Here is a 13991-nt window from a genome sequence, read left to right as displayed (position 1 = left end):
TGGTCCATTTAGACAATACATGCGTCATTGCGGTTTGTCACCATTAGGGTGACCACCTATCTCCAGGTCATGACAGACACCTTTTCCCCAACTCTTGACTTTTGTGTGCTAGCCAAGTGCATTCTGGGTGTTGTAGTCTTGTTTTGCTTGTAGAGAACTATAGAGGTGTGAACCTGAAGTCAATTATTTGTAGTTGGGAATTTCAGGACTGGAGTCCTGCACAGAGGTGGTCACCCTAGTCAGCATGAGCTGTATACACACTGTTCAAAACCCGGAAAGACAAATAAGAACCTCTCCATCCATTACTGACATGTGCATATGTACTCCTTATAAGGGGACATCATCAATATTCTGATAGGTCCAATATTTATAGTACTAACTCACTTTTATTCACATGGCATCCTGGATTGTGAGCGAACCTACTGATACAGTTAACAACCATTGCCACGATAGGCAACCATAATCTTTTTCGTACTTGGACCAGCCATCATCCATGAAAAGACAAATTCTGGTACTAGTGCTGTCCTAAAATTTCAGAATCTTACTTGTATCAAATAAACCTCTTAATATTTCTCTGAGGTGCCCCTAAAATCACAAATAAACATTAAAATAACGGCTATGAAATCATATTGAAATCACAACAATAATTAAATGAAGCGCAAACTATGGGGCTGATTACGATGGCGGGCGGACCCTATCACATACTGGACTGCCCGACAGGCTGTCGGCGGGCTCGTAGTAGGTATTACAATATGACTGCCACCACGGCGGACGCAATGCCTATAATTTCCATTGCGGCGGGTGCTGCTGGCTGCAGCACCAGCCGCAATGCAAAAAAGGGACACTTTACATATCCCTGCACTACGTGGCAGGCACCATGCGGTGCCTGGTGGAGTCTCTCATGGGTCCTGCATGTCCTCTGATATGTCACTGTAGTCATCCCTCCACAAACGCGAAAATTGGCAGCAAGTATCTACTTAACAATAAAATCTTTAACTGTTTAAGAAGTGGGCGCTGTCACATTGTAAGCAGTGGGGACTGTCACACTTCAGCACACTTTAAGCAGTGGGGACCGCCACATTTCAGTACATTGTAAGTATTAGGGACCACCACACTTCCGGCACATTGTAGGTAGTGGGGACTGCCACACTTCCACACACTGTACGCAGTGGGGACTGCTACACTTCCACACACTGTACGAAGTGGAGACTGCCACACTTCAGCACACTGTAAGCAGTGGGGACCGCCACATTTCAGTACATTGTAAGTATTGTGGACCCCCGCACTTCCGTCACATTGTAGGAAGTGGGGACTGCCACACTTCCACACACTGTATGAAGTGGGGACTGCCACACTTATGCACACTGTAAGCAGTGGAGACTGCCACACTTCAGTACACTGTAAGAAGTGTGGACTGCCACACTTCAGAACACTGCAAGAAGTGGGGACTGTCACACTTCAGCACATTGAAAACAGTGGAGACTGCCACACATCGGTACACTGTTAGCAGTGGGGGCTACCACACTTCAGCACACTGTAAGCAGTGGAGACTGCCACACTTCATACACTGTAATCAGTAGGGGCTGCCACACTTCATACACTGTAAGAAGTGGGGACTGTCAGACGTCAGCAAATTGAAAATAGTGGAGACTGCCACACTTCAGCGCACTGTAAGCAGTGGGGACTGCCACACTTCAGCACACTGTAAGCAGTGGGGACTGCCACATTTCATACACTGTAAGCAGTGGAGGCTGCCACACTTCAGCACACTGTAAGCAGTGGAGACTGCCACACTTCATACACTGTAAGCAGTGGACACTGTCACACTTCAGCGCACTGTCAACAGTGGGGATTGCCTCCCTACGACTCACTGTAAGCAGTGGGGGAACGCCAAACTTCAGCACATTGTAAGCATTTGGGAACGCCAAACTTCAGCACATTGTAAGCAGTGGGGGCTGCCAATCTTCAGCGCACTGTAAGCAGTGGAGACTGTCACACTTCAGCGCACTGTCAGCAGTGGGGGTCGCCTCACTACGACTCACTGTAAGCAGTGGGGACTGCCACATTTCAGTACATTGTAAGTAGTGGGGACCACCACACTTCTGGCATATTGTAAGAAGTGAGGACTGCCACACTTTGGCACACAGTAAGCAGTGGAGATCGCCTCACTACGACACACTGTAAGCAGTGGGTACTGCCACACTTCAGTACATTGTAAGCAGTGGGGACCACCGCACCTCCGGCATATTGTAAGCAGTGGGGACTGCCACACTTCAGCACACTGTAAGCAGTGGGGACTGCCACATTTCATACACTGTAAGCAGTGGGGGTGCCACACTTCAGCACACTGTAAGCAGTGGAGACTGCTACACTTCATACACTGTAAGCAATGGATACTGCCACACTTCAGCACACTGTAAGCAGTGGGAACTGTCACACTTCAGCGCACTGTCAGCAGGGGGGATTGCCTCACTACGACTCACTGTAAGCAGTGGAGACTGCCACACTTCAGTACACTGTAAGCAGTGGGGATTGTCACACTTCAGCACATTGTAAGCAGTGGGGACCGCCAAACTTCAGCACATTGTAAGCAGTAGGGACCGCCAAACTTCAGCACATTGTAAGCAGTGGGAACCGCCAAACTTCAGCACATTATAAGCAGTGGGGGCTGCCACACTTTAGCACACTCTAAGCAGTGGGGACTGTCACACTTCGGCACACTGTAAGCAGTGGGGATCGCATCACTACGACACTGTAAGCAGTGGGGACTGCCACACTTCAGTACATTATAAGCAGTGGGGAACACCGCACTTCTGGCATATTGTAAGCAGTGAGGACTGCCACAGTTCGGTACACTGAAAACAGTGTGGACTGCCACACTTCAGCACACTGAAAGCAGTGGGGACTGCCACACTTCAGCACACTGAAAGCAGTGGGGACTGCCACACTTCAGCACACTGAAAGCAGTGGGGACTGCCACACTTCAGCACAATGCACAGAAATCTGATAATTTGACTTGAAGGGAATTATTGTATGAAATCGGGAGAACACTTTTGAAAAACTTTAAATTAAGCACTCAACTACTGATTCTGCTCTTCGGTGAGAACGTGAAGTGGTGCGAAGGGAAGCAGGAGGTTGGTCTAGCACCTAGTAGCCACATAGGAATCATCACACTTGTAAAAGTGCTGATGTGTCGGATTCTGCTATCAATTCTTCAGTGATGTACCTAAAGTGCGGCGCATAGTGGGTCTTTCAGGCTGACGTCATCATTAAGTAAGCATGACATTAATCTAAGTCCAGCTATGGTCTCTTTTTATGTTGCCTTCTCTAAGTGTTGAACTGTGTCCAATAACTGAAACCTCCATGCACGGCTGCGTGCTGTATCCATATGTTTGTTATAGTATTTCATAGCTATGTGATCGCATTGCCATTCCTCTTCCAAGCAGCCGGAATGGCCAGCTTATGTGTTGACGCGGTCTTTCATCTTAACATATAATAAATCTAAGATACTAACACAAGCCATATAGATTTCATCGTGTTAGAAGTGCATCTAAATTCCCATCCATTAGTTAACAATTAAACCATAAGTAAGGCGACTCCGGTTCATCACGATTAACATCTCTTGTGCTCACTGTGCCAGTAGAACGTCTGGTTTGGTTTCTTTGACAACCTTTAACATGCTCCTTGGCCTTCTTTCTCTCAGGTGGACCTTCGCTTCCTGACTCTGCTGACGGCCATTGCTACTCAGGGCGCCATCTCGAGAGAAACACAGAATGGATATTACGTTAAATCCTACAAGCTGGAAGTCAGCACAAATGGCGAAGACTGGATGATGTTCCGACATGGCAAAAATCACAAAGTAAGTCTCGGCATTTAATGAGTTGGTTGGAGTGATGGTGTGTGGGACAGAACTCCAGTCACTAGTTTGATTGGCATTGAATAGCACACCATTTTGGTGATTGTTTAAATTGTAGCATACGTTGGCTAGTTAGAGAAATAGTGAGTAGGGCAGGGAAGTAGTGGTTGTTTGTGCTGATGGTGTGTGAAGGCTTATTTCAGTGATTCATGGGCATATGGTTAGTAAGTCATACTTTTAACTAGGACAGTATTTTAATGATTGGTTGGTGTGCTGATAAATAGGATGACATTTTAGCAACTCAATAGAGGGATAGTGCAGAGGATACTAAAGTGTTCATGTTCTTGGCTGGATTAAAGTGAAGTGAACAAACATGTTTTTGCTTTGTTAGGGGTGGTGATGAATGGTCAAGGTTTTTAGTGATTGGTTGGAGTGAATATGAAAAGGGAATCTTATTAGCGATTTGTTTGGAAAGACAGTGACTATGGAAGCATGTTAGTGATTGATTCGATTGATGATTAATATGATGGGATAATGTCTCGTAGATGGGCTGGGAAGATGATTAGCAGAACAGTGCTTTGGCGAATGATTGGAGTAATAGTGAATAGAAGATTGTTTCAGTGACTGCACGAACGTGCACTCAGATGACAAAAGCGTGACCCACTATTGTAACTGCTGAAATTGCTATACTGACGTCAATCACACAGATACTCCAGGTTGTGACAGCATACTGTAAACCCAAGTTACTGTATGGATGATCACCCCAAGGTGACTAAGGCTTAGTGCTGCTTTCAGCCTCCATCAGCAAGCTTCACTTCCCGCTTCCACCTGTGCACGGCTTCCCACACAGGGGAGAGAGAGCGAGAGAATCTCCGCAGCCGTGTACGTTCTATGACTGCAAATGAAGGACGCGCAAGGTTTTCCCAGCCCGAGCGCCTCATGCGCATCAGACTCCTTGGCAGCTCTCTGCCCCAGACCCTCTACTCTTGACTGTGTTAACAGCCTCTAAAACGCTTGAGTTGCAGTTCAGGATCTGCCGGGGTCTGGAAATGAAAGTGCAGGATTCCCTCCAAGGGGAACGCAATGTCCCGGAGAATAAAGAGAACAATACATAACGAACGGCGATTCCGTGTGTCAGGGATATGGGATCTGCAGTCGCAATCAGGCCTGGCAGTGATGTATGAGCTCCTCAGGCTCTGCGACCATCTGCAGCTCGCTGAGAGAGCCGGCGTGGTGTGTTTTCTGAAAATTGTCCTTGTAACTGGGGTGGAGAGAATGATGTTTTCCATTCTGGAAAGGAAACTATGTAGTACTGGCCTGCCTGTCCGCTAAGTATGAGATGTTTGTTGAATCCTAAGTCTACGCCCGGCATACATTTGTAGAAAACATCCGCGGATGGCCAGGCCTGGTATCGTTTCGGCTACACAAACAAGGAAGGAAGAGTGGGGAAGATGCAGCCCCCTGTTGACCAAAATTGTCAGTGTTTCCTGACACACCAAGGCAGAAAGCAGCATAAATCAGTAATATTTCCCAAATTCTTCTAAAATCAACCCTTTGCTTAGATGCATGTATGTATGTATTGGGCCTCACATAGGGTGAACCTTACTGGTAAGGAAGCGATGGAGGACTGTGTAATGGTAGGGCAGAGGGGTATTCTTCTGGTACGACCGCTGTCCTAGAGGACCTTGGACTGCCTCAATAAAGAGAGATGAGGTGCCTACATCAACCCTAACAACTTCTTGGCACAGAAGTCAGCACAGGAAATAAAAGTGCCAACCCACAAAGAGATGGCAATAGGCTACTAAGCTGAAACACTATTATGACCCTATTTCTAGAGTTTATTTCTCTAAAAGGTAATCAACATTAAAAGATCCAACCTGGAGGGATAGGTTCCTATGCAGGGATGCGTGTGGGAGATGTAGTGGAAGCAGTTGTGTTCCAAGATAAAATATTTCTCAACATTGGCCCCAAACAACCCCATTTTCTCTTGGTTTCCACTTGCAGCTGTACTGCATTTAAGGCCAATATACGTCACACCCAAATCAACAGTATGTTTGCATAAAAATGAATTTATTCTGATGAGTTCTTAGGTATAACAACCTCAACTCCAGTCAATGTCAAGAACAGGACTTGATAACATACATACCATGTTTGCTGGTGGTCCTGAAAACAGGATTTCCAATTATCGGTGGACTATAGAATATATAACAACTTTCACACAAGTTGTAAATTATCAGGAATGCGCCATGAGATTGGGTCTGTCTCCCATCATAAATCTTGTACCACTTAATTTAGATTTAGACCTGTGGTAAAAAAGTTAATGCCATGGCATCCCTGAATGTTTCCCACTTTCCAAACTCTTCGGTTTCTGAGCTATGGAGAACCAGTACATGAAGAAGCTATACCTGCCCATTACTGCAGCATTCAGTAATTATGTTCCATTTTACCTTGCATAGTGTTGCAGGGACTTCTTTGTGACGTCAATGATTGCGGACTAGTTTGGAATTCCATCCATTTGCATTCCAGGAGGAAAACTGTGCCCCAACAATTTTCGAAGCAGGAATCACCACACATAAAAACAATCTGAATATTCAGTGAGTAACAGCGATGAACCTGTGGGTGTGACGTCCTGGAATGGGGGATTCTAGAGACAGGGTAGCTGGAATAGCTATTGAGTTCCTGTTTCCTCATTTTCCACCCGCTGGCCGGGTGGGACGCATGCGGCACCGTGCTGCGCCAGGGCGTCCCGCCCACCCTGCACTCACCCGCCTGCTCTTCTTTGGAAAGGTCCCCGCGCGCCTCAGTATTCCAGGCACAGCCTCCACGCGCAGCTCAGTGCGGCGGTGACTGACTGCACTGCTCGGGCTCTGAAATAGTTCCGAGCGATCCGTGCCAAATAGATTTGTCAAAATCTGCCGCAGCTTGAGCCGGAGCCACGGAGGAGGCCTGCATATAGATATATGTATGTACGCATTGTACGTGTCAGGCTTTTACTGCCTTCCCTGAATTACTCGACTGCTGCCGGAGCAGGGTGGGCGCAGCGCCAAGTGCTGCGCCAGGGGCTCTGCAGCCTGGAGAGCTGCTTCTTCGGAAGACAAGGGAGGAGTGGGACTAGCAAAGGCAGCGACTTGTAGGGAGCTGAACCCCAAACTGCCCGCCCCCCATGCCGCCCAGTGCTTGTTCTCAGAAGCAGCCATCATGATCACGTGCTGTGCACGCTCCTTCCGCCAGGTGTCTCTGTACCTCGACAATAGGCCCTTCTTGTTTGTGTGCGTGTAGCTGCGGGTCACGTGCTGTGCTGTGCACGCTCCTTCCACCCGGTGTCTCTGTACCCCGGCAAGAGGTCCTTCTTGTTGGTGTGCGTGTAGCTGCGGATCACGTGCTCTGCACGCTCCTTCCACCCGGTGTCTCTGTACCCCGGCAAGAGGTCCTTCTTGTTGGTGTGTGTGTAGCTGCGGATCACGTGCTCTGCACGCTCCTTCCACCAGGTGTCTCTGTACCCCGACAGTAGGCCCTTCTTCTTTGTGTGCATGTAGCTGCGGATCACGTGCTGAGCACGCTCCTTCCACTCGGTGTCTCTGTACCCTGGCAAAAGGTCCTCCTTGTTGGTGTGCGTGTTGCTGCGGATCACGTGCTCTGCACGCTCCGTCCACCAGGTGTCTCTGTACCCCGACAGTAGACCCTTCTTCTTTGTGTGCATGTAGCTGCGGATCACGTGCTGTGCACGCTCCTTCCACCCGGCGTCTCTTTACCCCGGCAAGAGGTCCTTCTTGTTGGTGTGCGTGTTGCTCCGGATCACGTGCTCTGCACGCTCCTTCCACCCGGTGTCTCTTTACCTCGACAATAGGCCCTTCTTGTTGGTGTGCGTGTAGCTGCGGATCACGTGCTCTGCACGCTCCTTCCACCAGGTGTCTCTGTACCCCGGCAAGAGGTCCTTCTTGTTGGTGTGCGTGTTGCTGCGGATCACGTGCTCTGAACGCTCCTTCCACCCGGTGTCTCTGTACCTCGACAATATGCCCTTCTTGTTTGTGTGCGTGTAGCTGCGGATAACGTGCTGTGCACGCTCCGTCCACCCGGTGTCTCTGTACCCCGGCAAGAGGTCCTTCTTGTTGGTGTGCGTGTTGCTGCGGATCACGTGCTCTGCACGCTCCGTCCACCCGGTGTCTCTGTACCTCGACAATATGCCCTTCTTGTTGGTGTGCGTGTAGCTGCGGATCACGTGCTCTGCACGCTCCTTCCACCAGGTGTCTCTGTACCCCGGCAAGAGGTCCTTCTTGTTGGTGTGCGTGTTGCTCCGGATCACGTGCTCTGCACGCTCCTTCCACCCGGTGTCTCTGTACCTCTACAAGAGGTCCTTCTTGTTTGTGTGCGTGTTGCTGCGGATCACGTGCTGTGCACGCTCCTTCCACTCAGTTTCTCTGTACCCTTGCTATAGCTCCCTACTGTCTGTAGCGCGTGTAACTGGAGAACACCCTTCCGTATAGTGTTGGGCTCAGAACGCCACAAGCGGGATTCTGGTGCACTATGTACCCAGTGGTTACCAGGGCTGAAGTCTATAACGGCCGCAGCCTGCACAGAGCAGGGATCCGTGAGGTGCAATGAGGGGTTTGTGGTGAGGGTTCCCAGAGGGCTTCGTATCACTGTATTTCCTGGATTTAATTTTAAAACCCTTCAGATTTAGGCTTTTAACACTAATTGATTCAATTGATATGAGGTAAGTAGAATTAAACAGTGGAAAGACTACATCTCCCAGAATGCACTGGGTGGATACATGAAAGCCGTAGAAGGAGCATTATGTGCCGGCTGACATGGGTTTTTCTGTAAACCTTACCCTGGCCGGAGGCCTCGGCAGTAGAGCACAGCAGAATCCAGATGGCAAAACGGAAGCATGTGGTACGTGTACAAAGGCCGGGCTGGAAAGAAACAGACTTTCAAGCCTCTGCTCTCGGATGCACAGCTATCGTTCATTTCTGTTATAAATATGGAGGCTGCATTGAGTAAACCCGCCTGACAGACAGCTGCTGCCTCCAGCCCGGCTCCGCGCTTCCAGTCACTGCCTGTAACACTCCCGTTACGCGCTTCATTTGACGCGTCGCGGCTGCTTTTATTCGCAGCAGAGCCGAAAACAGCAGGAGGTTTCTTTCTTTTCTTATTGTTGTTGCTCAGAACCGTCTTTCATGACCATTAAAGATACTTTCCCGATCACAGCGAACTTACAAGCGATTCTTGATTTCTATGCCGAAGAACTGCTTGGAAAAGTAAACATGTCGTGAGCGTTTAATTTCCAGATTAGAAACTCACTGAAGGGGGAACTTCAAAGCCATTTCTTAGAAACTCACCGAAGGGAGGACGTCAAAACCTTTTCTAGGAACCTTGACGTCACACCGGAAGTCTGTCACCTTTGACGTGTGCTCGCCTCCTGCCTTATGTTTGCCGCTGTTCGAATGAGAGGCAGTGGAATGAACAGAATAATGCACTCCCACCGCCCCCACCTGAGAAATGTAGTGAGGGGTCTCGGGGTATTAGTTGTCCTGGGGCTGAATTTGGACCCCCAGGTGGGTGGGGTCCCTATGCCCCTCACGGACTGTGGGAGCCCGCCTTAGGCTCCGGACTAGAGATAAAAAGGAGAATAAATATGGGTCCACGCGCCTGTCACACCTGGAGAGGTGCCTGCTGGAGACGTCATCACTTAGGGTGCCAGGCCTCTCAGAGTAACGTGGTCCTGCTCACAATGAAGAAAAGCGCATATTATAGCGCATTTTTTCAGTGCCATGAAACACGCGTGTAGCTCTCGCACTTCACATGGAAGTTGAGCACTATGGGCTCGTTATGCATATAACGCATGGACAGGAATGAGGGCTTGGATGTGCCCCGCGTAAGAAGGGCATTCAGGACCTAGGATTGCGAGGCAGATTACTGAGATGTTAATATTGTGTCACGAAAACATTGGATCAAAAAAAGCGATGACCATAGGATTGAAAAGTTGAGGAGTTCTAGAAAAAGTATAGATTTGCTATTTGTAACTTCACATCTAAACACATTGAAGATATATGGCGTCAAGGTTCATAAAAAATGAATCAATTTAACAAACAAAAAAGAGCGGAGGCCCTCATTGACGTCCACCAGAGGGATGAACGGAGACGGGGATTACCAGTCACGTGCAGCAGTGGAAATTGTCGACCCTGTTTTAGAACTAAAATAATACCTAAGGAGATGCCATATATTTCTCCCAGATCTATTAGTAAATAGCACGAATCAGCTCGTTATAAGTGTGCTCAGAAGTGGCCACAATGTGCAGTCATTGACCAATACCCGAAACAAATAAGGAAAGGCATGCATTCGTTTAGAACCGTAGAGCTAGAGTACAGCAGGCGATGTGGCAACCTCAGAGTGTCAAAGTCCTCTCAGAAGGCTCATCCCCAAGGTCTGCCAAGTCTACCGGAAGGCAGTGACATAATCTTGCAGGAAACGTTTAGGATCAATCAAGCACCAAGATATGCCAGGGTTATCCCAATCTGTCCAGAGGCAGTTTGAAACGCACACAATTCTTGCCTGAAAAGAAGACTTGAGTAAAAAAAAAGACCTGGCTATGAACAAAAAATCTTAAGGTCATGACAGAAAGCAAGGCAGGGGTTTGATGGAGCTCTCCTCCCTTCCATTTCGGACTATTCCTTGGCAGGGTTCCCAAGCTGCTGCAACTAATGCAGATGAATAATGTGGAGATGTGCCTGTACGTGTGTGTGCGCATACAGACACACGTCTATAAGTATATGGATGAATGTACACACACTTACGTACACACCCACATCAACAATAATAGTGCAGAATAAAGTTATGTATGGATGACAGTTCATAGGAGTCAGAGAGCTATCATGCTGCAGCCAGGCATGCCCCATCTCTCTCGTGCGCATTCCGCATTGAATTAATTACGAAGTGGCAGACTCGCTGATTAATAGGGCGCTTCCTTTGAACAAGGGAAGTCCCGAAGCAGGCTATTTCACAGGGATACAGTGGAATGGAGAAGGGATGAGCTGAGAAGGCTATGGCAGGGAATGTGACCCTGAAGGGGCTCACGATGGAGGTTTTTTAATTCAGTAATGGCCTTTCCACATTTGCTGCATCACTGGTTTCAGCCTAACTCTTCCTGACAATCCCTCGCCCTCTGGCAGTTTTATCATCTTCTGGAATAAATATAATTTGTGCACAAGCTCATGTTTGCAAGTGAGTGCTGCTCCATGAGTGTGAGCTGAGTGCCTGTCCCGGGGCGGTCATAGGCGATTTAATAGAAAGTAAAACTGGAGGTCAATTATAGATAATCTAACTCACAAGAAGCCACATAGCTTGTCATAAACCTCAACACGCCCTCAGGAGGGTCTCCTGAGGACACACCCTCACACTTGCAGCTCCAATAGATGGCCACATAATTCCCACTGACTCGGCCACAGTTTTCTTACAGCTCCAATAGATGGCCACATAATTCCCACTGACTCGGCCACAGTTTGCATGCAGCTGCAATAGATGGCCACATAATTCCCACTGACTCGGCACATCCCCAGTACACTGCTAGATTGCTTCATACGGACCCTGATGTATCTCTCCACAAGCCCTCCACAAGTCCCCAAAATAGCTCTAAAAGTCCTACACTTTGCTCCCTAGTAAAATCTCACCTTGCTCTGGCACACCATCACATAGCATCCATCTGATCTTCACACGCCCTCACATAGCACCCCAATAGACCCTCGCATGCCCACAGACGACTACCATATTGCCTCAAATAGATCCTCACGTAGTGCCTAAGAGATCATTGAATATCCAACAACTGATTCCTAATCGGACTCCCTCACTGCTCAGGCCTCACCAATGTTTGGGAAACACCAGTCCATCTAGAAATCTCCTATTTGTTATTAACCAGTCCATCTCTGAACTTCTGGTTTTGAGGTTATTCACGTGTGACAGATTGCAGTCTGGAACAGTGACGGTGGACAGTCAGTGTGTGGGCAATTAGAGGCATATCAGACGCTACAAGCAAGCTTTTTACACACTTACAGGGTACAAACAGAAAAGGAATGAAACAGGTCAATGAGGCTTCAGGGCGAACAGCAAAGAAGACGGCAATGGGCTTTGTAGAAAAGTTTTAAAACATGCATATTTGAAATGAGATAATGAGCAACATGTTACATAGTTCATGCAGATTTTTTGCCATGTTCTGTGTTTTCTTTCCTTTTTCCTGAAACATGTGAGAAGATCTCAAACAGCGAATTCTGCCTAGTCCTTATTTAAAAAAAAAAGTGTAATGTGTGAGTCAAATCCAGGAAATGCATCCTGTTTGAGCACAGCGAGGAATTATGGCCTCATTCTCTTAGCCGGTGTTCACAGTACACAGGTTGGACAATTTGACTCAATCCTGCAGGGAAAAAAAGCAGAAATATAAGTAAACCGTGCCAAACTATGACACAAGGATAGCGGAAGAAAGCTGGAGCACTCCATATGGCACGTATTGATTGGCCATCTGCTCCTGTAAACCCCCCCTGGACCGCCATCTTGGATTGAAGATTTACAGGGCAGTAGGCGCTTGTTTCCTGAGCCACTGGAGAATACACGTCACAGAAGCATAGGTTGATGGCACTTCACGGAGGTTAGCATGGCACTTTGGGGCTCGGAGAGGCCGCTTTGTATTCAAGAACCCTGCAGTGTACATTTTCCCGTCATGATGTTTGTTATCCTCATTGTATGTTCTTCACTAAATAGTTTTTTTGTATTCTTTTTCCCTAATATGCAGATTTTCCAAGGGAACACTGACCCCTCTGAAGTGGTGCTGAACAAAATTCACCAGCCTGTGCTGACTCGATTTGTTCGGATCCGTCCCCAAGCCTGGCACACTGGCATCGCCATGCGGATCGAGCTCTATGGGTGCCAGATCACAGGTTCGGCCAAATACACCATCTTTTGCTCCTTGTCATTTCAAGTGCACCCGCTCCTGCTGTTCGTATAGAACTATGATTAAGTCAAATAACCAGCGACTAAAATCCTGTTCGTACACCACCAGCCTTTTTCAAGTACCCCTTTTAGATTCCTAGCTGCCAAGTGCAATATGTCACGTGTAACACCTCCAGACAGTCCTGCTTTTTTCCCCACTAACAGCATGTGCAACTTTCACATGCTCCTGTTATAATTGGCAAAGCAGCTTCAGTTTTCAGGATGCAGGAAAGACTGGGGAAATTAATTTATTTGTGTGCCTCTGGTTTGCAGAGTGTGCACTGTTTTCAGTGTTTGGCTGCCCCTTTCCCCCAACTATTGATCATCGGTGTCTGTTGACCCTCGCAAACTCTCCGAGTCTCACCACATTCGTGGGTCCTATAGTTTGAAATCCACCTTCATAGGCCCCAAAGTATTTCATAGTCTCTCACCACTGGAAATCCAAACTTTTCCCACAAATAAAATATTTTGGTTGCATATCCTCAAGCGCCATGCCTAGTGGTCCACAGCACTGCTAATGGCTATGCTGGGGGTTTGTGCTGTGCACACCTTTGGAAAGACCTGTTACCAGGATAGTCCTGCGCATTGGACACTGTATCTGAGTCTCCTTGTGAGCCATGGCAAGCGTGGTGACTTCACTGAATGTCCAGTATTGTGCAAAGCGTGTAACTCTGGTATTTAGCATGCTTTCAAATGGGCCAGAACCATTTCACAGATGGAATCTGATGTGCACTAAGACAGCGATTTGCACAAGATCACAAGCATGGTCTAAGAATTAATATTCCTTAATAACCTCGCAAGTGTGGAGTATTGTCACTGCAGCATATTTCCCTCTCAAAATGGTATATGCTTTTCCCGCCCACAACCAACTGAGGTCTCTAGGTTGGGTAGCTATTGTCTCAATTGGTTTTCAGATTCTGTGAGCAATATTTTCCTCAATCCCTTCTTATACCCGAAGACATAGCAAAGTTAAATGTCTGTAAATGGCTTTTCAGAGGCAATCTTCACTCAGAATGAGAGAGCCGAGTATTTCAAGTATTGATTAAAACGGGGAGCATTAGACCGTAACCTGCCACAATTGTAAAGATACTCCCAAACCTTTCAATACAATGTCCACTTTAAAATGTGTGTCACTATTTTCCCAACATTGTTTCAATAC

At 47.6% G+C, this 13991-nt stretch overlaps 1 protein-coding gene across 3 annotated transcripts in view; it reads left to right on the top strand.

Annotated features, from left to right (window-relative positions):
* The window catches only part of NRP2 (neuropilin 2), a 182988-nt gene that overhangs the window by 110774 nt on the left and 58223 nt on the right, over window positions 1-13991 (top strand). For all 3 annotated transcript variants that reach the window (XM_085648927.1, XM_085648926.1, XM_085648928.1), the window contains exons 7-8: window positions 3704-3859; window positions 12636-12780. In XM_085648927.1, the coding sequence (XP_085505053.1) occupies window positions 3704-3859; window positions 12636-12780 (301 nt within the window). The remainder of the gene's footprint in view (window positions 1-3703; window positions 3860-12635; window positions 12781-13991) is intronic.

The sequence above is a fragment of the Triturus cristatus genome, chromosome 3_2, assembly GCF_964204655.1.
Source record: "Triturus cristatus chromosome 3_2, aTriCri1.1, whole genome shotgun sequence".
NCBI lineage: Eukaryota > Metazoa > Chordata > Amphibia > Caudata > Salamandridae > Triturus > Triturus cristatus.
Note: the sequence above shows the minus strand (reverse complement) of the source record. Positions and strands in the feature narration are given on the sequence as shown.